Here is a 25,143-nt window from a genome sequence, read left to right on the forward strand (position 1 = left end):
GGGAGAAATAAAAGTGAAAAGAGGTGATTTTTGGTTTCTTAATTAATTAACGGTTGATATACCTAAAGAAGAAACTTTTGTTTTTTTAAATACTCCCTCCGTCTCATGTTAACCGTCGTTATTACTAAAAATAGTTGTCTCAAATTATTTGTCATTTTAAAAATTCAAGATAAAATTGATTATTTTTTTCCTTTTTTACCCTTGGTAATAATTATTCTTGAAAATGGAAATAAATATTCAATCAATAGAGATTATATCTTATGACATAAATAAGGGTAGAATAGTCCAATCTCTTTCCTAATTAATATTTTTTAAGGGGCGTGTAAAAGAGAAATAAGACACATAATATGAGATGGAGGGAGTAGTACATAAATAGGGAAAAAGAAAGAAAAACCAAAAAAAAAATAGATAAATAAGATCCTTGGCCATAGAGAAGTGCCAACTTTTTTTTTTCTTATATTAGAAAACAAAGTTTAAAAAAATCTTGGCCTTCCAATGTTGTCACAGCACCACCTCTGTTATTTTTCTATTTCCTTTTTCCTTTTTCTGGGGTTTTCTGGAGGACAGTGCATGATAGTTAAAGTAGTCCTATAAAAGGATGGGTAGTGTCCGCATTTACCAACAAACAACTGCCCCTAGCTCTTAACTCAACTCCTCTTTCTCTCAATTCTTCTTCCTCTTCCAAATTCTTGAAATAACCACAATTCCCACCGCTTCTAACTCAGTTTATTTTTGTTATAAACTTAGTGTTTTTGTAGAATATGGGACTAAGTTCAAACAGAGTAGAAGATTTATCTGGCCATGCATGCAATGAAACAATTATCACAATCTCTACTACTAGTACAGAATTACACATATCAAATAATCAACCATTTGAAGTACACAGAGTTTGCTTACCACCACACAAAACTACCCTTCAAAAACTCAGGCAAAGGCTATTGGAAATATTTTTCCCAGATGATCCACTTCACAAATTCAAGAACCAAACATGGTTAATGAAGTTGGTTTTGGGTCTTCAATTTTTCTTCCCAGTTTTTGAGTGGGGTCCTCAGTATAATCTTAAACTACTAAGGGCAGATGTAATTTCTGGACTCACAATTGCTAGCCTTGCTATCCCACAGGGAATTAGCTATGCAAAGCTTGCTAATTTGCCACCTATTGTTGGGCTATGTAAGTAAATGATCACACTTGTTATTTTCTTCTTTAAAATCTAATTTGCTTTTGATCCCTTAATTTAGAATATGAATTTGTTTTTTAAGTGATAGAATTGTTCGTTTTTATCGGTTACTAACAATCTTTTTCTGTTGTATTGGCTTAACCGGTGAAAACAGCCTCTTGCAAAGATTTAGGCTAAGGTTGCGTACAAATATACCTTTGTGTTCCGGCTCTTCCCGGACCCGCGCATAGCGGAAGCTTAGTGCACGGCTGCCTTTTTCCTATTGGAATGAAATGGTGCAGAATAGAGCTGAATTGATATAAAATGCATATAGCCAACTCCAAGTAGTTTCGGGTTGAAGCATAATTATTGATTGATAAGGGGTTTCTCATTGTTAAAACCAGTTGTTAATCAGTCAATATTTGGTAATTTATTTTAAGTTTAAAGATCCGTTAAGTTAATGGAAATTTATCAAGGGTCTACTGGTCTATTAATTGAAGGTAGAGGCGCATGCAAGCTTATAAAATCCTTACGTTATCATGAGAAATAAAAATTGTGGAAAACGGTCAAAAATATCTAATATAAAATAAAAAATAAAAAAATACACACATATATATATATATGTAATTTTAGTTTGACAAATCATTTCGTGTTTGTAAAGTATACAGTCTATGTTGAAGAGTAAATGTGTGCTTAATCGACTACGGTGATTTACTAATTTTCTTGTGCTTTGCAATATCTTTTTGTAAATAAAAATCAAACTACATCCAATCTAGATATCTACTAATCTAAGAGTTGAAATATTAATGGATATGATGATGCAGATTCAAGCTTTGTGCCACCATTGATCTATTCAGTATTGGGGAGTTCGAAACACTTAGCAGTTGGTCCGGTCTCGATAGCTTCACTTGTTATGGGCACAATGCTGAGTGAAGCAGTTTCTTATACTGAAGAACCTGTTCTTTACCTTCAGTTGGCTTTTACAGCTACCCTTTTTGCCGGACTGTTTCAGTCTTCACTCGGTTTTTTCAGGTATATTCTATTAAAACTTTAAGTTCTATGCACCGACATGTCACTTAAAAAGTAATTACAACTGATTCTATAGAATAAACGTTATTGTTAATCTAGTAACATCCTATAACAAGTTAAATTGCACTGAAATATATTTTTAGGGTGTCAGTGTATATAACTTAAATTCTTTGACGTAATGGTTCTCATTCACTCGAAAATTCGTGCAGCGTTTTAATTTGACTTTCTAATATTTAAAGAGAAAGTAAAAGAGGAGGAATAATCTTAGCTTAACATTCCCCATTCCACCATCAACGTTACCGTTAATTTAGTAATGGACTACAGTAGCTAAGTGGAAACAAACTTTTGGAAAGATATCCAAAAGAATCATTTAGAAACATTGGGCACTTCCACTAAAAACAGCAAGAAAACAGAGAAAAATGCATGGAAAGGGACAGAGGATGTTATGCACCATATAAAACTGGACTCTGGCTTTTTATGCACAGTATGAAACTAACAAATACAGCTGGAGAAAAAGAATAAAAATTCAAGGTTACATAATGTAATTACAGAAATTTGCTTTTCAAAATCTTCCTTGAGCCGAGGATCTATCAGAAAGAAGATCTATTGTTGTTGTTGTTGCTGCTTTTCAAAATCTCCGCATTCCTATATTAAACTATTTGTTCTAAGTATAATCTTATGCCTGTAGCCTAGTATTCAGATTTTTGCAACTCTATTTTGTTTTACAAATCCCATTATTTCAACTTTACAACTGAATTTTGCAGAGTATTCAAATGCATATATTTCAGGACTATCCTTCTTGGCCACACTAGATCAATTTTCATTGCAAAATTATTGACTTCTATTTATCAATCGTGCATGGATATATCAATTCTAGCAAATTTGAAATAGATCAGGATCGCTGGATGGCTGAAATGTAGTAGGTGAATCTGCTAATTCTAAATTAGTTGGGTCGGCTATATGAATCTTGTATATCATTTCAATTGAATGCGAGTCCATTTCATTCTAACTTTGTGTTTTAGAGTAAACTATGGTTCTCAAAACTTTACTTTCAAGAAATAAAATTTGCTTCCAAGTGCTCACTGATTCGGTTTATTTTAGAACTCAGTTAGTTCAAATGGAAATGCACTAAAAGTTCATGGTTTGCAGGTTAGGATTTATCATTGATTTTCTGTCGAAGGCGACTTTGGTTGGGTTCATGGCTGGTGCAGCAGTCATTGTTTCATTGCAACAACTGAAAGGGTTGTTAGGGATAGTCCACTTCACAAGCCAGATGCAAATAGTTCCTGTTTTGTCTTCTGTTTTCCAGCACAAAAATGAGGTAAAAAGAAGCTTCTTTGTCGATATTGAACTTCTTTGAGATATAAGATAGTGGAAAAAACAACTATCTTTGTCAACTGATGCAAATCATTATTTAGTAGTTTTACTCCTCTATATCTATTTGCAGTGGTCTTGGCAAACCATTGTTATGGGCGTTTGTTTTCTCGCCTTTCTGCTGACGACTAGGCAAATTGTAAGTGTTTGTTTTATGGCAGAACATAATATTCTGATTAATATTCATCTCTTTTGTTCATTTTCTAACTAAAGATTTGAATTTTCTTCTGTAATTACAGAGCACCAGGAACCCAAAACTTTTCTGGCTTTCAGCAGCATCTCCGTTGGCCTCGGTTATTCTCTCAACTCTCGTAGTGACCCTCCTTAAGTCCAAGGCTCATGGTATTCAAACTGTAAGTAAAATTCATCAGCTTTACCTCCATCTATAGTTTTTAGCTATGTTGCTCGGACTCTCTGAAAATGTCGCCGGGTGCATGCTGGATCCTCCAAAATAGTATATTTTTAAAGGATCCAACACGGGTGCGGCAGTATTTTGGAGAGTCCGCCAACATAGGTTTTTAGACAGAATGAAACTGAAAATATCTTTGGTTTGCAGATTGGACACCTGCAAAAGGGTCTAAATCCGCCCTCATTGAACATGTTGTATCTAAGTGGTCCTTATCTGCCTCTTGCCATTAAAACTGGCATTGTTTCCGGAATCTTAGCGTTAACAGTAAGTCACTTGAGACGATTACAAGCAATTGGCCGTAGAAATATAACGAAGCGCTTTGTGTTTGACATTTTCATTGACCTGCAGGAAGGGATTGCAGTAGGAAGAACATTTGCTGCTTTAAAGAATTACCAAGTTGATGGCAACAAAGAAATGATGGCGATTGGACTCATGAATATGGCTGGCTCTTGTTCTTCCTGCTATGTTACAACAGGTACCCGCCTCATTGGCCTGTTGTTCGCGATAAGATTAACTCTTTTTTAACCAGCAAATATTTGATTTACAGGTTCATTTTCTCGATCAGCAGTAAATTACAACGCTGGGGCACAAACGGTCGTTTCAAACATAATAATGGCAACAGCTGTGTTAATCACCTTGTTGTTTCTAATGCCACTGTTCTATTACACCCCCATTGTCATCTTGGCTGCAATTATTATAACAGCAGTTATTGGCCTAATTGATTATCAAGCTGCTTTCCGGTTATGGAAAGTTGACAAGCTCGATTTCTTGGCTTGCTTGTGTTCGTTTTTTGGTGTTCTTTTCATCTCAGTGCCTCTCGGCCTAGCCATTGCAGTAAGCATCTCCTCAAATATCACATCTTATAGTACCACTTACTTTGATATCTCCTCCTTGTACCTAACATTTTCTACTTCTGCTCGTGAAATTTCAGGTTGGAGTTTCGGTTTTTAAGATCCTATTGCATGTTACAAGGCCCAATACTAGTGTCCTGGGCAATATTCCTGGAACTCAAGTATATCAAAACTTAAGTAGATATAGAACAGCTGTTAGAATTCCTTCTTTCCTTATCCTTGCTGTTGAGGCTCCTATCTACTTTGCAAATTCTACCTACTTAAAAGAAAGGTTAGTTCAAACATAGGGTACAGATTTTGTATTTTGCTTTTAGCCAACTTCAACTAATTTGTTAAGATTATTACACAGTTTTATTTACTCAAAATTCACATTTTGTAACTGTAGGATATTGAGATGGATTCGCGAAGAGGAAGAGTGGATAGTAGCCAACAAAGAAACTGCAATCAAATGTGTAATAATCGACATGACAGGTCAGTTGAAAAAAAAAAGTGACATTTACTCATCTTCTGTTTTACTGGCAGTTCTCAACATGTTGAGTAACAAAATTATGTCTTGCTTCACCAGCTGTGTCGTCCATAGACTCAAGTGGCATCGACACAATATGTGAACTACGAAAGACACTGGATAAACGATCTCTTAAGGTAAATCCGTCAGCCACATAAAAGATGTTTCTTTGTTTTCCTTCACTAGTCAAAATATTTCTTACAAAATTTGTTTTCCTTTTTTCTTTTCCTTTCACGTGAAATCTTTGATTTTTTGTTGGTGTAGCTTGTGATGGCAAATCCAGGTGGGAATGTTATGGAAAAACTGCATCAATCTAACACTCTCGACGCCTTTGGATTAAATGGAATATATCTAACAGTTTCTGAAGCTGTGGCTGATATCTCATCTTTGTGGAAGTCTGAACCTGAATCATCAATATAAGATTTTGATTGCTTTCACGGCTCAAAGTCAATAAATGAAGAGGAAGTATTTGCGCTTCGAAAAGTGGACGATATGTAGCATGTCATGATAGTTCCACAGCTCAAAGTGTTGGAACTGTTTACAATATCAAATCCTTAGTTGAAGTTTTGTATATTAGATTAGCTCAAATTTGCAATGTAGTGTACGAATTTCAATTCACTGTAATCCTATTTTCCGACATAACTATGTAGCCAGTCTTTTCTTAACTCGGTCCAAGCAACGCCTTTCCCCACCAGTGGGATTAAACTGGGTTGTTGTTGGTCCAAGCAACGCCTAAAGGTCCCGTGTCTTTCTTGGTTGAACAGCAATTTCTAAAAAGTCTTTCCGAAATTCTAGAAAAATTGTAACCTTGGCGATTAGTTCGTTTATTCTTCTGTGTTTCCTCATCATGGTCAAGATTCAAGAAAATCATAATATCATAGTTTTCCCCTTTTTCTTTTCATGCTGATTGCAAACTCAGTATTAAAGAAAAGGGGAACAAATATTACCTGTACAATAGTAGTAAAGTGAAGGGAGGAAAATGAACAGCTTAGTATATCTTAAACTATTACAATTTTATGAGTAGTGTAATGGCTCTTATAATTTTCAATCTGTATTTGAAGCATACTAAATTTACAAGTGAGCAAAACCTATTCCCCATCCTGTGCACATTTATATAAAACAGCAGAATATACTTGGCGCCATTACTATCATATATATCACTAAAGAAGATAATAATCTGTATATGAACAATCTAAAGGTCCTAGCAAATCTGACTTGATTTGAGCAAGTACCTCAAACTTTTTCTCTAGATTTGTTTTTGTTACACCAGCAGAGGAGGAAAGGAGAAGGAAATGCTACGCTACTGATGAGGTTTTAATCCTCCACCTCAACTGTGGAAGACAGGGAGCTCACATGTGAACCTCAACCCCTTTCTCTAGATTCATTATCAAGGAAGAGGACCATGTACAATTATTGTGTGCATCTAGTTTTGTTTTTTTTGTTGTACCATCTCTTTTTGCACTTTAAACCATTCTGATTTTCTCTCTTCGTTCTACATGTTCCAACTAGAACTTCATAAGGTTACTTCCCCCGGGACTTTGGTCTAAGGTTAAGAGCACAACCCATAATAGGTGAATTAGACGCACATCACGGGTTCAAATCATACTACAGACAAAAGCCTAGTATTTACATGGTGTCCGGTAGAGAAGTGGGCTCATTATCTATCAAATTTCGCGTTGTGCGCCAATGACCTTGGTGATTTTTTGGTTATTCAAAATAGAAAAGAACTTCATAAAGTTACCATTTAGCACCTCGTCTTTAATATGTTCAGTAATGAAGTTTCTCCTGTTCACTCAAACTAAAAGGCCAAGAAGAAGGTTTAGCTGTCAATGCAGAGGGAAAGGATTTTGGCAAAGGGATCTGGTTTACTATCAAGAGGAATTTATGTACTACACCTATTAAACTTAAACTAATTATGCGGTTGTACTTACTTGGATAATCATCATATCATATTATACTAATCATATCATATCATACTATATTATAATTATGAACACTTTTAATAGAGTTATTTTATGAAAATATCCTTCAAAAGTTGAATGACCAAATTATCCTCTATCTAATATTAAAATTACCTCCCATTAAATAAAAAAGTAAAATTAAAACACCACCCATTAAATGGTTTATTTGAACTAAATAGCAGTATATGCTTATTGCTATATTGGTTTCGCCGGATCAATACCCTCAAAATATTAAATTAGGATCCTATTAAATGTAAAAACATTAAAGAAATAACATTTTCTATGTCTCCCCACTTACCTATCATAATTATATTCTTTAAAACACTTAAATTGTAGAGTTAATCTCCGTAAATACAATAATGTCATCTGAATGTGAGCAATATGAAGAGACTAACTAAATCATATTGCATTTGGTGTTATTTTGATGCATATATGTAAAGCCTTAACGTTTTTTGAGTTAATTCTTCATTTCGATAGCTTGACTGTTTAAATTCCTAAATACTTAGAAATATTACATGCATGAGACCCAATGATCTCTATTAAAACGTGCGATGTCAAAAGAGATGTTCCCTGGCATAAGTAGTTTCTTGCTTACTATTATCCACTAAATCTTAGTTATGCTGGATAAAAATTAATTGGAAGCAGAGATGTTTTTCTCACGTTTCATCACAGAAAAAAAGGTACAATATTTAGTGATATTCATGTAGATAAAGAAGCATATACACGATTTGATACTTGCTCGCTCCCCTTCATCCTAGGTTTATGTACTGGACACGATTCCAGATTTGCATATGATGGAAAACTTATGTTTTTGACTTCTATTATCTCTTGATAATAGAAATTTGTTTCTGATTTTTATATATCAGATTTTGGTTTGGATTAAGGGCAGTGGTGAAGGCAGGTTATGGAGCAGTATGAGACAAAACATACATGTTTTCGAGAAGGCAGTAAGAATTCAAAAAAAAAAAAAAATCCAGGATATATACCGTTCAAATTAAGTGTCATTATTCATATTTTTTATTTTTTATTTTGAAAAAATATACTCATTTTTTCTTCTTTAACTATTTTTACAGTGTCTATCGTTTGTTTTACTTTGGAATCAAAGTACATTGCTATACTTACAATTTAGGCATATACGATCAACTTTATCTTCTTTTATTCCTTGAATTATTTTCCACATTAATTTTAAATCATAACCAACAATTTAATAATTGCATATCCTTATTATAAGAAAAAAAAACCCTTAACCTTACATTCAAATTTATTCATATGTTTTTGTTTATTTTTCTCGAACGACAAGTTTTATTTATTTTTTATCTTAGAAAAAATTACTTTATTTACATTACAAAAGTGGAAGCTGAAACCTTTTGTCGTTATTGCTAAACATTGATCATTGAGATCGTACAAGCCTTGTTTGTTAACTTTTAATGTGTTTAATTTATGTTTCCTGCAAAGTTTATTTTTGGTTGAAATGAAAAAAAGTTTATTTTTTCTTGGTGAGTAAAAAAGAGTCCTCCTCAAAAGAAGAATTCAGACATAATTATTAAATGAGAGACTATGTTAAAGTTTAACCTTTTATAGTAAGAGGAGTAGACTGAAGTATCATATATATATATATATATATATATATATATATATATATATATATATATATATATATATATATATATATATGTTAAAAATTCATTAAATATTTAGGTGTAACAACCCGGCAGGTCGTTTTGAGATTATGAGCCCCGATCCCCTATTTATTGCTCCTTCTATTTTATTTTGTGGTTACTTGACTTGCTGGAATGCTTGGTGTCGGGTTCGGGAGAGTTTTGGAGTGAAATGGGACACATAGTCCCTAAATTGAAAGTCTAAATCGCAGGAGTTGTCCGTAGTTTGACTGGTGTGACAACTCCGGAATAAAATTTTATCAGTTCCAATAACTCCGTATGGTAATTTTGGACTTAGGAGCGCATCCGGATGTTGATTTGGAGGTACGTAGGTCATTTCGGCGTTAATTGGCTAAAGTTGAAAGTTGGAAGATTTTTGGAAAGTTTGACCGGGAGTGGACTTTTTGATATCGGAGTCGGATTCCGATTCCGAAAGTTAGAGTAGGTCCGTAATGTCAAATGTGACTTGTGTATAAAATTTGAGGTCAATCGGACTTGATTTGATAGGGTTCGGCATCGAATGTTGAAGTTAGGAGCTCAAAAGTTCATTAGGCTTGAATCGATATGCGATTCGTGATTTTAACGTTGTTTGATTTGATTTGAAGGCTCGACTAAGTTCGTATGATGTTTTAGGACTTGTTGGTATAATTGGTTGAGGCCCCGGGGGCCTCGGGGGTGATTCGGACCATGTTCAGCACATTTCGGAACATTGTGATTCCTGAAATCTGGCGGTTTTGACTGGTTCGAAAGGACCAAGAAGCAGATGTCTATTCAATAGAAGAAGTTGTTCGACCTTTGTTTCATTTGGTTTGAATCACCCCCGGCGAAGCTTCTAGCTCTAAATAATTGGAATTCTGGTATGGCAGGAATACTGTCGACCATTACGAGCGATAGCGAAACAAGCCGTGCCTTTGGTTTTCTTCTACGCGTTCGCGAAGGTGTTCACGCGTTCGCGTAGAGTCTTCAGAGATGGCTGGGAATTACCCTTCGCATTTGCGAAGATGGCCACGCATTCGCGAAGGGGTCAGGTCTTGGTGCTATGTGATCGCGTACTGTGTCACGCGTTCGCGAAAAAGAAAAATGGGTGGGTGGACCTCACGCGTTGGCCTACGTGTTCGCGAGTGAGCTTCCGCGTTCACGGGGGCCTGGGATTACTGGTCATCATGTTCGCGAGTGGACCCTCACGTTCACGTAAGAGGAATTTGGGCAGTAACATTTTTGTGCTTCGCGAATGCGAGGCAATTTCCGCGTTCGCGAAGAAGGATTTAACTAGGCAACAGATTAAAATTCTAAAATCGAGGGTTTATGTTATTTTTCACCATTTGGACTTAAGAGCTCGGATTTAGGCGATATTTTGGGATATTTTCAAAGGGATTGTTGGGGTAAGAGTTTCTAACTCGTTTTTGATTAATTTTCACTAATCTATCTTTAATTTGTTCATCTCATTAGAGATTTGGGGTGGACAAATTAAGGAAAAATTATAAAATTTCTTAGACCGAATTTTTGGGTTTTAAAAGGCTAAATGAGGTAGGATTTGGATAACTCTTGTATATTTGGACTCGATATCGAATGGGTGTTCGGTTTTTATAATATTGCTCGAGTTTCGAGACGCGAGCCCGGGTCGACTTTTTGGGGCGATTTTTTCAAGTCTTGCTAAAATTATAATTTTATTATTTAGATTAATTTCCTATAGTTATATTTATAGTATGTAATTGTTTTTGGCTAGATTTGAGTTGTTTTTGGGAAGAGCCTTCTTATTGATTGATTGAGCGAGGTTTGAGGTAAATGACTTGTCTAACCTTGTGTGGGGAAATTTCCCCTTAGGATTTGGTACTGTTATGGTAATTTAAAATATGTGAAGGTCGTGTACGCGAGGTGGCGAGTGCGTACTCGGGCTAAATGTTGAAAATCCGATTTTTACTAAGTAGTTTCCTTTTATTTCCTTAATTGAGTTACTCTAGCATGTGTAGTCATCATGTTTAGCCTAATTTCATATGTCTACATATCTTATCTCTTATTTGCAATTTGTACAATATGCTTAGTTGAATTACTTGCTTCCTTGATTCCGTATTCATTATTTAACTGTGAAATTCTTTGCTTGAAATATCATTGCTTCATTTGTTATGTTTTGATTTTTGTGATTATTGTTGAGGTGATTGTTTGGTTGTGGCACGAGATTTCTGCCTTGCCGATTGTTATTGTGGTATGAGATTTCTGTCGTGCGGGTTGTTATTGTGGCACGAGATTTTTGCCGTGCGGATTGTTATTGTGGCACGAGGTTTATGCTATGCGGATTGTTATTGTGGCACGAGGTTTCTGCCGTGCGGATTGTTATTGTGGCACGAGGTTTCTGCCGTACGGATTGTTATTGTGGCACGAGGTTTCTGTCGTACTGATTGTTATTGTGGAACGAGGTTTCTTCCATGCGGTTATTATTATAAAGAGAGATTGTGAGATATTTACTTTTGGGACTACGAGGCGGTACCTCGGGAGTGCCCCTATTGATTTTCTCTACTCGCTGTATTGTTTGTTGTTGTTATTGTTCCTTAACTTGTAAGATTCTTGCTTCCTTATGTGTTGTATTTGTCTTCTTGATTCCGTGTTGTTACCTTTCATAAAATTTCTATTGTTACACTTCCTTGTCACTTTATTATATTATTATATATTTTGCCTTGTTTCTTATTAGTCCAAGTAGGGCCCTGACCTGACCTCGTCTCTACTCTACCGAGGTTAGTCTTGGCACTTACTGGGTACCGTTGTAGTGTACTCATACTACGCTTCTGCACATATTTTTGTGCAGATCCAGGTGCATCCCATCAGCCTCGATACTAGAGTGTTGTGCTGCTACTTGGAGACTTCAAGGTACACCTGCCTGTGTCCGCATGCTTCGGAGTCCTCTTCTATCCTGTCTTCTCCTTGTTTCTTTATGTTTTGATAGAGAGTAATGTTTAGGATATTCGCAACATTGTATCTAAAGCTTGTGACTTATATCTACCGGGTTTTGGGAGTTATATACACTTTGAGTTACAGTTTTTACTTTATACAGTTGCTGACGTTTTGAGCTTTTAGCTTATTATTTTAATTATTCTGCATACTTGTTAGGCTTACCTAATCTTAGAGACTAGATGACGTCACGACATCTTACGGAGGGGAAATTGGGGTCATGATAGTTGGTCATCTTTATAGTATTGCATTTGTTTGATTGCAAAGCAATTTGGACAGTCTCTTTCAATCTAAATAGTGTGTATAATTAGGATCAATATGATAAAATTTGGTTGTGGCACGAGATTTCTGCTGTGCGGATTATTATTGTGACACGAGATTTTTACCGTGCGGATTGTTATTGTGGCACGAGGTTTCTGCCATGCGGTTGTTATTATAAGGAGAGATTGTGAGATATTTATTTTTGGGACTACGAGACGGTACCTCGGGAGTGCCCCTGTTGATTTCCTCTACTCGCTGTATTGGTTGTTGTTGTTGTTGTTGTTGTTGTTGTTGTTGTTGTTGTTCCTTAACCTGTAACATTCTTGCTTCCATACGTGTTGTATTTGTCTTCTTGATTCCGTGTTGTTACCTTTCGTAAATTTCTATTGTTACACTTCCCTGTCACTTTATTATATTATTATATCTTCTGCCTTGTTTCTTATTAGTCCCAGTAGGGCCCTGATCTGACCTCGTCACTACTCTACCGAGGTTAGGCTTGGCACTTACTGGGTATCGTTGTGGTGTACTCATATTACACTTCTGCATATATTTTTGTACAGATCCAAGTGCATCCTATCAGCCTCGATATTAGAGTATTGTGCTGTTGTTTGGAGATTTCAAGGTATACTTGCCCGCATCCGCAGGCCTTGGAGTCCCATTCTATCATGTCTTCTCCTTGTTTCTTTATGTTTTGATAGAGAGTAATGTTTAGGATATTCGCAACATTGTATCTAGAACTTGTGACTTATATCTATCGGGTTTTGGGAGTTATATACACTTTGAGTTACAGTTTTTACTTTATACAGCTGCTGACGTTTTGAGCTTTTAGCTTATTATTTCAATTATTCCGCATGCTTGTTAGGCTTACCTAATCTTAGAGATTAGGTGCCGTTACGACATCTTACGGAGGGAAAATTGGGATCGTGACAGTTGGTCATCTTTATAGTATTGCATTTGTTTGATTGCAAAGCAATTTGGACACTCTCTTTCAGCCTAAATAGTGTGTCTAATTTGGATCAATATGATAAAATTAAAATTTAAAATTGTATCTAATAACATTAAAATTGAGTTCATTATACGTCGTACTTACCTAACTAAATGCTGTTATATTACCGATATCCAATTATTTGTATTTGACAACCAAATCAGTCAAATAGGTTCATTTTTTATCAGTTTACGCTTATATTTATTCACTTCAAATTTATTTTTTTGTGTTACTCATGACACATGTATTTTAATGTTACTTATATCATTTTATAGTACCGATTAACATGGGTTACATGTGCAATGCATGTGTCCAGAAACTAGTTATACTAAAAGTAGAAAGCTCCTAAAACTAAACTTGAATTACCAAAATATCCATAAAAATTTAGATGGCCATTTTATCCTTCCTTTGTACTCTACTCCTATAATATTTTTGTACCAAAAAGTAAATTTACCCTTCAATAAATGATAATATGTTTACTAATCTACTATAAATTAGATAAATGAAAATACAATTGTGTAAAAGACATTACAATGAGCAGAGTAAATGATAAAGGTGTAGTGATGCACCATTGCACCCTTTCAACTCCTCCTTAGTAAAGTTGTACCACGATAGTCTTTTCAATTCTTGCAATTATTTTCATCTTCTCTGTTCAAACCACTGTAATACTTTTTTTTTTTTTTTCATAAAGAAACATTCTTCTTTTGAGTTGCTTATATCTGGTTAACATCTCTTGCATACAAAGCTAACTACAAATATCAAATTAGGTACATTCTCTTCTATTAATTCTTGCAAGTGTTTTGCTAATGTCATAGCTTTTTCTTTCCGTCTTTGTCTTTCTAACAATTTCTTTTTATACTACATAGGTGGATTATGTTTTTAAAATTTAATATACGAATTATTAAATTTTGGAAAAATATTTTGTGATACCAACAGACTAAAATGTGGGCTAGGATTTTTGTGACCGAATTGTAAAGAGGAAAGATTAATTAATTGTTACTTCATCATGGGTCCTAACTGGTAAAAATTAAATCATTGTTCCGTATTGTTAAAAATTAATTATAGAGATCGTCGAAACTTGTGTGTTCATTTATATTTTCCTTCCAATTTGTATTTTTGGTTAAAAGGGAAAATCTTTCTTTATCCTGATGAGTTAAAAAAAATTTTCTTCTAACAGGTTTTGAAGAATCCAACATAATTAGTTAGTGAGAAACTATGTTAACATTTGACCTTTCATAGTATGATGTGATGGAATATATATATACATAATTAAATTTTCTCTTAACTGTGTTTGGTCATTCTCTTATTGTAATTCAATTTCTCGTAAAAGTCATCAAACTATTTTTTAAATTATATTGGTTATATAATTACTCAAATATATGTGCATTTCAATTCCATTTTTCAATGAGTATTTCATTTACTGAATTATCTTTGTTATGTCCACTTTTTTCTCCTTTGTAGATGCTGAGATTCTTTTTTGTCCTCTATTTTATTATACATTATTTGTTTAATCTTCGAAAGCTAAAACTTCAACACTAACGATGATGAACATAAATCATGTACTGGTGGTAATAAATACATTTATAATATTCGCAAAGTAAAATATTGGCAAATTAATGGATGCAAGGAGTAGCAATTTTCGTTTAGTTATGTGATGATTTTGTGTATACAACTACAAAGAGGTTTGCTCAATATCTACAAATTACGATTCAATCAACTCACTACGAGTATGTAGTTAAATTTCTCTTGCTGAATGAAATCTTCGCCTATTGAATACCTTTTTTTTTTTTTTTTGCACCGGGTGTCCGAGTCTCTTTGAGCTCCGACTAATCCCGGGGGTGCACAGGCCCTCGGCAATGAGTTTCCCGCAAGTGCACCACGGTTAATTCAGGTTTTACCCAGTCCGATGGCCCTCAGAAATTGTTTGCACCCAGTGAGTTTCGAACTTGAGACCTTGAAAGGGAGCAAACCCCAAGGCTCAAGTCAATTGCCAGCAGGCCAACCCCTGAAGGTTTATTGAATACCTTTCATCGCCACAAAACGCTCTCTCCCTCCCTACAAATTTTATATTTTCTTGTCGCTATTTGTTCTAGTTCGAGTCATTTCCTAGATTTTAATTGTGATTTTGGTGCTATTAATTATTGCTTACAGTACCCTGGAAGTTCATACTGAAATTTGATCGCTGTTGGAGCTGATTTGAAGTGATTGAGATCAAAATTTTTAGCTAAAAATGTAAAAGAACACAGTTACCCAACAGTATACCGCTACGATATACAATATGTTGTAGACGTATATAGCTATACTATAATAGTATACTGTTATAGTATACAATATACTACAATAGTATACTGTTATAGTATACAATATACTACAACGGTATACTGTAATAATCGAAGAAAAATACAATTACCTAACAGTATACCGCTACGATATACAATATACTATAGGAGTATATAGCTATACTGCAACAATATATTGTTATAGTATACAATATATTATAACGGTATACTATAATAATATGTAATATACTTTAACAGTATGGTGTAATAGTATACAATATACCATAATAGTATACTTTCACTGCTATTTGTTGAATCATCTAAGTGGTATTGTGCAAAGCTAAAGTCATGATTATAGTAACAGTATACTATTATAGTATACAATATAATATAACAGTATATCGTAATAAATAAGTCATTTTTTAATTTTTCCAACTAGGTCCTTGCAGATATTTTCTTAAATGAATTTTTTGATGAAGTTCCATGAAAATAATATTCATTGTATAAGAAATAGGTGTCAGAAGACATAAAACAGCAATATGCGAAAAAAGGGAATTTAAAAAAAAAAATTGAATGATATTAGAAAAGGAACACGAAATTAAAAAAAAAACAAAAGGAAAGAAAAATATTAAAAAATGAAAAGAAACGAGCCAAATTGAGTATACAAGCAGATTATGGTGAATAAAGAAAATAAAGAATAATATGATTCTTGAAAAAAATATATGAATAGAAAAAGAAAATAAATAAATAAATAAATAAAAACAAGAAAAAGTAAAAGGAGAAAAGAAAGAAAAGACAAAAAATAAAGCAGAGAAATAAAAAAGAACATGAGAAAAAAAAAAAGAAACAATCACCCACAAAAACTACTATGGGTAAGAAAGGTAATTAGTTTGGTGATTAGAAAAACCAATGGGTAATTAGTTTAGTTTTTGTGGGTAAAGCTATAAAACTCCCTACTATCAAACATCCGTGCAGCCAGCTCCAAGGTTATTCTCATATATTTATAACTCAAGCAATTAACCATTTGCATTTATCCATCCCCAAATATAAGGTCAGAGAAGCCAACAGGAACAAGTAGGATGAAATAACTTCTAATTGACTGATCAGAATATTTGCTGCAAAACTTTGCAATTTGATATTAAAAAATTGATGAATCCAAATGCTTAAAATCTACAGGTAGCTTGGCAACAATGAACGTCCCATCAAAGTTGCTTGACTTCCTTGTAAGTATCCGTATATTGAGCAGGAATCACCTAGTAGCTCAGCTGATCATTGCCACAGGCATGAGAAATAAATCACATATAGAAGCTTCAAATCTTCTCAAATAGTATATGAACCAAAGAAGCCATCGATGTACAACTAACAGAATTTGTTGTTTGCTGCTGAACATCTACTTGATCAAACCACTACACATGACGAATTTCAAATTAGTTATACTGGCAGAACTACACAGCCATCAAGATTCTAAAAGGATTTGATCTGTTCATAATCACGGGCACAGTAATACAACCCCTACAACTGAAGCATCCAACTAAAGTACTAACAATCTTCAAAGAAAATAAAAGGAATAAGGGGAAACGGAGAAGTAAAGAAGAGGTGCCAAAGTATAAGGAAGAGGATTTCAAGTGGCGGAGAATGCACAAGCCTAAGAGATAACAAGAGCAAATCAGAAGCAGCAGAACAACAGAGAGTAGTCCATGTTCTTACTGTTCTGGAGACTCACTGCTATAACATCATAGGCGAAGACACTCACCATAGGAAACACTAATAAAATAGTGAGATATTCCTTCTTTAAGGACTGATATTCCTTTTACAGGTCTGGACAGCCCTCAATTGAGATGAAAAGTTTGGAAAGCAAAAGGTTTTTCTTTGGGTGGGTTGGGGTCCGGGGGGATCAGATCAGATCAGTCGTGAAATGACAAAATTAAGCCTGAAGATAGAATCACCCGGTCATGAACCATCTGGATAGTCATAGGAGTTGATCAACAATGGTGCTTGAAATCAAATTGTACCAGGATCTGAAGGAGGAGGCTAGTTCAACTTGAAATCATGAGCTCTGACAAAATTAATATAAAAGAGACTTCATTTCCTAATCAACCTCCACATGATCATTTGTCTTGAAAGAGGGTAAGCGTTTTTAAAACAATAGATGCTACGAAATAAGAATGAATAACAACCTTTCTGATTACAATTGCCAGGGTAGTAGTGCGACTCTAAGAGTAGCTTTTTATGATACAAAAGAAGACCTAGTTGTGAAAAGCAGAACTCAAGGCCAGTATCAGCCAATTTAGGTCAGAAGAGGACTTGGCCCTTGGTTATGCTTAGAAACGTGATTTGCTTAGCAAAAGCGTGAGGGGCCTTGAACTATAGTTGAACAAAAGAAGGAATTGAGGGTTTAGTTTTTCGCTATATGTTGATTCGCTAATTGCATCTTTAGAAACTAGGAAAGGCAATAAAGAACTTATTCTATAGAAAAGGTTTGAGAACATCGGAGATCCCAAATCTCTTAAATCAAGACGTAATTGGTTTTACCATTAGTTAAGCAGATACAAGATGCTATTTCATTCCCATGATGAATGCATGCAAAATAGTCCGGACTGGCATCAGTTATGCCATCCGCGAACAGACTTCACATATTACTTCTCAAACTACTCTAAATTGAATTGCCAATAATACAGAAGCTAACATCAATTTGACTTCATACAAAAATTTTAATCTTGAACTTACAAATAAATTGCATAAATCATCTCTAATAATTTGCTTTGTCTCAGTTTTGTCCCTAATAATCTGGAAGTCTTAATTCCATCCAAGTGTCTGGAATTTGTGTCAATTTCGTCAAGTCTATTCCTAATGTCTTGATTTCATAATTTAAAATACGTATCTGAAATGCTTTTGGTCACATCACCAGCATTTTCCGATCATATGATTCAAACATGACAAAAAGGCCATGTTAAGAAAACTTTCCATTTTCTCTTATAATCTAGTTGACTTTCTAGAACTCAAGGCCAGTATCAGCCAATTTAGGTCAGAAGAGGACTTGGCCCTTGGTTATGCTTAGAAACGTGATTTGCTTAGCAAAAGCGTGAGGGGCCTTGAACTATAGTTGAACAAAAGAAGGAATTGAGGGTTTAGTTTTTCGCTATATGTTGATTCGCTAATTGCATCTTTAGAAACTAGGAAAGGCAATAAAGAACTTATTCTATAGAAAAGGTTTGAGAACATCGGAGATCCCAAATCTCTTAAATCAAGACGTAATTGGTTTTACCATTAGTTAAGCAGATACAAGATGCTATTTCATTCCCATGATGAATGCATGCAAAATAGTCCGGACTGGCATCAGTTATGCCATCCGCGAACAGACTTCACATATTACTTCTCAAACTACTCTAAATTGAATTGCCAATAATACAGAAGCTAACATCAATTTGACTTCATACAAAAATTTTAATCTTGAACTTACAAATAAATTGCATAAATCATCTCTAATAATTTGCTTTGTCTCAGTTTTGTCCCTAATAATCTGGAAGTCTTAATTCCATCCAAGTGTCTGGAATTTGTGTCAATTTCGTCAAGTCTATTCCTAATGTCTTGATTTCATAATTTAAAATACGTATCTGAAATGCTTTTGGTCACATCACCAGCATTTTCCGATCATATGATTCAAACATGACAAAAAGGCCATGTTAAGAAAACTTTCCATTTTCTCTTATAATCTAGTTGACTTTCTAGAACTCAAGGCCAGTATCAGCCAATTTAGGTCAGAAGAGGACTTGGCCCTTGGTTATGCTTAGAAACGTGATTTGCTTAGCAAAAGCGTGAGGGGCCTTGAACTATAGTTGAACAAAAGAAGGAATTGAGGGTTTAGTTTTTCGCTATATGTTGATTCGCTAATTGCATCTTTAGAAACTAGGAAAGGCAATAAAGAACTTATTCTATAGAAAAGGTTTGAGAACATCGGAGATCCCAAATCTCTTAAATCAAGACGTAATTGGTTTTACCATTAGTTAAGCAGATACAAGATGCTATTTCATTCCCATGATGAATGCATGCAAAATAGTCCGGACTGGCATCAGTTATGCCATCCGCGAACAGACTTCACATATTACTTCTCAAACTACTTTAAATTGAATTGCCAATAATACAGAAGCTAACATCAATTTGACTTCATACAAAAATTTTAATCTTGAACTTACAAATAAATTGCATAAATCATCTCTAATAATTTGCTTTGTCTCAGTTTTGTCCCTAATAATCTGGAAGTCTTAATTCCATCCAAGTGTCTGGAATTTGTGTCAATTTCGTCAAGTCTATTCCTAATGTCTTGATTTCATAATTTAAAATACGTATCTGAAATGCTTTTGGTCACATCACCAGCATTTTCCGATCATATGATTCAAACATGACAAAAAGGCCATGTTAAGAAAACTTTCCATTTTCTCTTATAATCTAGTTGACTTTTTTTGTTTTTTTGGGGGGCTGGGGGCGGGGGTGTTTAAATGTAAAAATGGTTCCCAGAAAAACTAAACCCTCAATTCCTTCTTTTGTTCAACTATAGTTCAAGGCCCCTCACGCTTTTGCTAAGCAAATCACGTTTCTAAGCATAACCAAGGGCCATGTCCTCTTCTGACCTAAATTGGCTGATACTGGCCTTGAGTTCTAGAAAGAATCCACCTTAACCTTCTAAAGAGGGGATTATGAAGATATATCAGCACCGAGGGGGAAGTTTAGTTGCTTTGGCACAGGTTTCCTCACAAAAAAAAAAAGGTTAACCAAATTACAGGAAGAATGAAAATCCTATAAAAAATCTCCCTTTTTACATTGATACAGCGAGGCTGTGTATCGGCTAAGACACTCAAAGATGCACATTTGGGAAAATCGGTAGGAGAATAAGGCTAATGATATTCAAAACATCTTTTTCAAATACTAAGAAGACATAAACTAATTCTGAATGTTAAGGATGAAATTTAAATTTTTGTAATATTAGGGTCTAGGGACACAATCAGAACAAATCCCAAAGACCTGGTACAATTTGAAATATTTTCTAATTTATTACTGTCAGAAAATCTAAAGGATCAATCTTTATTCATAGCGACTTAATTTCCATAATGATAAACCTCTCAGTTGAAAAGGGCCAGCATCCTAGTCAGTTAGCAACAGGAAGTTAACTGGCAAGTGGAAGAAAGACACTTCATGTAGAAATGAGAAACATGATGTTCATGGCTAAGTCAATTTCGAGGTCTCTGTGCAATATTCTGCACTTTTATCCCATTAACTCACATCAGTTTCTTCAGATGCTGACTCCCTCTCCCTGCCTTTCTACTGTCATGTTTTTTGGTGTAATAATTACAAATTTGTAACTGCAACTACTCCTCTAATTTTAGTCACATAACCTTGATCACGGCACATACAAGTACTAACTTGTATCCAGTATATGAATTCAAAAACACTCGAGTTGGAATTCTCATGGTGCCATCTCATTCATAGCTATAACAAGCTGTCGCCAAAGAACCAGATAAAAATGAAATTTTCTAGAAGACCACCAGTATAGTGCAATATATACAAAATCAAATATATAGATACAAATCTTCACATGCTATGGAATGCTGAAGGAAGATAAGGTTATAAATGAACTTCTGGTGACATACAGCATATAGAAAATTAATATTATCTCTGCAGTTTACCTTAAAAGTTCAATCAATGCATGCCACTCAAGTGTAACTTAATGTTCAAGAAATAACAATGAAATATAAAGAAAAAGATAGATGTGGACAAGAATAGACAGAGAACATCTACAGAATGCCAGTTCACATCATAATTTAGAAGCAGCAATAATCACAAATCCTAAGGAAAAAAACGTTAGAACAGCTTAAAGAGACCAAATCAAAGTGATGATACATAGGCCAACACGATAGAGATAGATTATAGCAGAATGATAAAGCTTTTACTCAAATGATGGTAATTCTACAACAGTAAGGAGGCAAATGGAGGGGACAAGGAGCTTACTTGATCGGTATCTTGTAATGGGAATTTCTCGTAATTCACGGTTTATGCACAAATATTCACCTAACAATGCCATCACCGCAAGCCCAGTAACATTCACAATCCACCATGTTATTGAGGAAGGCCAACCGCCATAGACAATGCATATAAAAAGATGGACGATGTACAGTGTTGCAGAAAAATCTAGGCACTTCTTTGCCCTCTCAATCAAATAAAATAAAATGCCAACTCTGTTAAGGGGCAACAAGAAAAATTGGAAATTTAATTACGTCGGTTAATCAAATTCTCGAGAAATAATATTTTCCCACATGAGACCACCATGCATAAAGGAAAACCACAAAAGGTTCAAACAAGTAGACAACTTTGGAGCATTTTACCTTATTCCAGAAAGGGGAAAAAAGAGTATACAACACTGGAGGAACAAAGCTAAAATATATAACTCGTTCTTCACTCATTTTTTTTGCTTATTTGGTATTGCATTTGCATTTTGATTTCTTTTCTTCCATAGGATAAGGTCCCTCTTCCCTGTTCCACCAATTTATATTGGACAAATAGAACTGCAGAAGATGTAATACACAAAGAGTGCCAGCAGTAATAATACAAAGCCAAAGTTTATTGTAACCTCCCCAGCAAAAATAGAACTCTAAACAAAGAAGAGGCTGAAAGGATCAGTCCTCTAAAATACAGGTAACATGTCTTTAATCCAACACCTGAAACCCCAATTACTCAAAGATATAACCTTTATCTCACCAATTCCAAACGGAATATTTTCACATAAAAAGGGTGAGAGTTCTAGGGTTTTAAGGCAGAAACAGAATTGTGATATGGCAATTAGTAGGCTTTCAATCACTAATGAAGGCATAACCAAAGATGAAAATATCAACAATGATACTTCAAAAGTTATACTCTTCACTAAGTTAATATAACTGAATTAAGTAACAGTCCTATAAGCAATTAAATCAACAAAAAAGGGAATAAACGAACATGAAAGCTTATGAAGGGTGGGAAATGATTTTTTATAGAAGAGGGTCAGTCTTTTGTTATTAGTTAATTTCTTGGTGCACCATGAAGTTGACTAAGTGCTATTTGTAGAGAACTATATCTTTGTGTAGCCTCCCTATTTTTGCATATCGTTTGTACTTTGCAAATTTTACTTGAACAGTATAGAAAGAATTTCTCACCGCCAACAACAATAACTATGCCTCAATCCAAGCTAGTTGGGGTCGGCGGCATGAACCCTCAATATCATAAATACTCTATTTGGGTCCATAATATTTCAACACTCCATATTTAGGGATAACCTAATACTTCCTCAGTCCCAATTTATGAGATACTCTTTCCTTTTTAGTCAGTTCCAAAAAGAATGACACATTTTATATTAGTAACAATTTAACTTTAACCTTCTTATTTTACCCTCAATGTAATGATTTATAGCCACAACAATTTATATGGCTTTTTTTTTTTTTTATAACCGTGGTGTCCAGGCCAGCTTGCGCGCACCTCGACTAATTCCACGGGATACCTGCCGCCTCCCACCAGCAACAGGTAACTCTATCCACCAAGGCTTGGATAGATGGGAAGAAATCACCTAATATTTGCCTCCGCTGGGATTTGAACCTGAGACCTCATGGTTCTCACCCACTTCATTGACCACTAGGCCACACGCCTGGGTGCTTATATGGCTTGTTTAGACTACAAGTTTTAAAAGTCTTTATTCCTTAAACACCCTTCTCAGTCAAAAATCAGCACATAAATTGGGACTGAGGAAGTACTAGAGATCTCTATAAACTCTAGTAGTTATATCTCTAAGAGTCTTCTAGTTGGTATTAACTATACAGATTTTCAACTTCCATTTTCTTCACAAGTTTTCAACTTCCATTGTTTTCTATCTTTTGGTATTATCTGCGTTGATGAAATTTTCTCACCACATTATAAAATTAGTACCTTAATAGAAAAGGGAATAGACGAACAAAATTTAAAAAGATTTTTAACAATAACACAATTTATCAATATGACTAGGTACAATGTCACAAAACTCCAAACCACAAAGCTGCTGACAATGGATTGCAACAGATCATGTGTGAAGACAAAAAGGGCAGCCCGGCACTAAGCTCCCGCTATGCGCCGGGTCCGGGGAAGGGCCGGACCACAAGGGTTTATTGTACGCAACCTTATCCTGCATTTATGCAAGAGGATGTTTTCACGGCTCGAACCCGTGACCTATTGGTTACATGGCAGCAACTTTACCAGTTACGCCAAGGCTCCCCTTCTTATATGCGAAGACAGAAAAGAAAAAAATGAAATCTCACCCTGCAAGTGAACTGAGAAGAAAGGAAGCAATGACGCACCATCCAGTTACAGTTGAAGCAGTTACAGCGGCGTAATCAAAGAAATAGACAAGACTCATTCGAGAAACACGAGTCCCAACAAGAATTGCCAAGAATATCCCTAGTGTCAAATAGTATAGGGATTGAAGACACACAATTTGGGCAACAATTAGCCACGGATCCCACACCACCGCACCATAGAACATGACTGTTGATGAATTCTTCCCCACAAAAACACAACCAACAACTTTCCAATTCCCCCAAAATTCACAAAAGTACTCTTTGATCTGAATCAAAATTCAACCTCAAAAAACACCAAAATACAATCTTTGATTGCTCTTGTTGAGTTCATCCACACAAACAAACAACAAATTTATTCCCTTAAAACCTACCAAAATACTTATTAATTTAAATCAAAATTCAACCTAAAAAACACGCAAAAATACAATCTTTGATGACTGCTGCTGAGTTCTTCCACATAAACAAACAACAAATTTCCCCAATTCCCTCAAAATGTCTTATTAATCTGAATCAAATTCAACCTCAAAAACACAAAAGAAAAAGTATAATTTTTGATGACTGTTGCTGAGTTCTTCTCTCACAAACAAACACTAAACACTTTGGTCTGAATCAAAATTGAACCTAAAACAAATACACCAAAAGTTACAATCTCTGATCTGACTCAAAATTCAAAGCTAATAGTGAAGCATGAATTGCAATAAAGCATACGTTATTATTACGTGAATAAGGAAAGGAGATACGAAACCTTAATTTCGCCTGTAAGAAGAAAAAGCGTCAAAATATAGGTTAAAAATCTGAGCATCTCAGCCACGTGAGAAGAGAATTCGACTGAGATTCAGTGAATATAATTTTATTTTAAAATTACCTAAATATTATTAAATCATTATGAGTTATGGAATAAAAAATTAAACAAATTTTAACTCCTGAAAACCATACCTTTTGATATGTAAAGGAAAAAATCATACACCAAAGAAGTCCTCCAAATTGCCAACAAATCATACAATATTAGAAAAAAAGAATAAAAACTAAGTAATATAACTTGAAATTTGAAGAAATTATTATCAATATGAATTCTAAAGAGAAAGCAACCGTAGAGGTGGGAACTGAAGAGAAATCTTCTGATTCATCAATTGGTGTAGTTTTGAATTGGTATTTGTGTATTTATGCGTGTGTTTTTTATTTGGAATTGTTTACCCGAAAAACGGATAGAGTTAATTTGTACGTATTTATTAGGGGTCGTTTGGTAACCGGTTAGATAAGAGTTATCCATGTATTAAAACTAGGATAACTTTATACATTGTTTGGTTAAAAGAAGGGGGAAAAATAATCTTCACATAGAAGCTAGCATAATTTATACAATGTTTGGTAGTTTTTTCCTTTCTTC

The 25,143-nt window shown here is 34.7% G+C and overlaps 1 protein-coding gene across 1 annotated transcript; it reads left to right on the plus strand.

Annotated features, from left to right (window-relative positions):
• Positions 1 to 486: 486 nt before the first annotated feature.
• LOC107788060 (putative sulfate transporter 3.4) lies at positions 487 to 5,961 on the plus strand. Its single transcript, XM_016609710.2, has 12 exons — positions 487 to 1,170; positions 1,981 to 2,188; positions 3,335 to 3,506; positions 3,633 to 3,698; positions 3,799 to 3,912; positions 4,116 to 4,232; positions 4,317 to 4,443; positions 4,516 to 4,802; positions 4,900 to 5,090; positions 5,205 to 5,290; positions 5,385 to 5,461; positions 5,589 to 5,961. The coding sequence occupies exons 1-12, from the start codon at positions 762 to 764 to the stop codon at positions 5,742 to 5,744; spliced, it is 2,010 nt and encodes a 669-aa protein (XP_016465196.1). The 5' UTR covers positions 487 to 761; the 3' UTR covers positions 5,745 to 5,961.
• The last annotated feature ends 19,182 nt before the right edge of the window (positions 5,962 to 25,143 follow it).

The sequence above is a fragment of the Nicotiana tabacum genome, chromosome 15, assembly GCF_000715075.1.
Source record: "Nicotiana tabacum cultivar K326 chromosome 15, ASM71507v2, whole genome shotgun sequence".
NCBI classification, from domain to species: domain Eukaryota; kingdom Viridiplantae; phylum Streptophyta; class Magnoliopsida; order Solanales; family Solanaceae; genus Nicotiana; species Nicotiana tabacum.

What these genes read in the sequence shown, in the direction of transcription:
- LOC107788060 (XM_016609710.2), top strand. Translation starts at nt 762, where the DNA reads ATGGGACTAAGTTCAAACAGAGTAGAAGATTTATCTGGCCATGCATGC. An exon ending in CCGGAATCTTAGCGTTAACA is followed by an intron (nt 4,233 to 4,316) that starts GTAAGTCACTTG and finishes ATTGACCTGCAG; the next exon opens with GAAGGGATTGCAGTAGGAAG. An exon ending in TCTACCTACTTAAAAGAAAG is followed by an intron (nt 5,091 to 5,204) that starts GTTAGTTCAAAC and finishes TTGTAACTGTAG; the next exon opens with GATATTGAGATGGATTCGCG.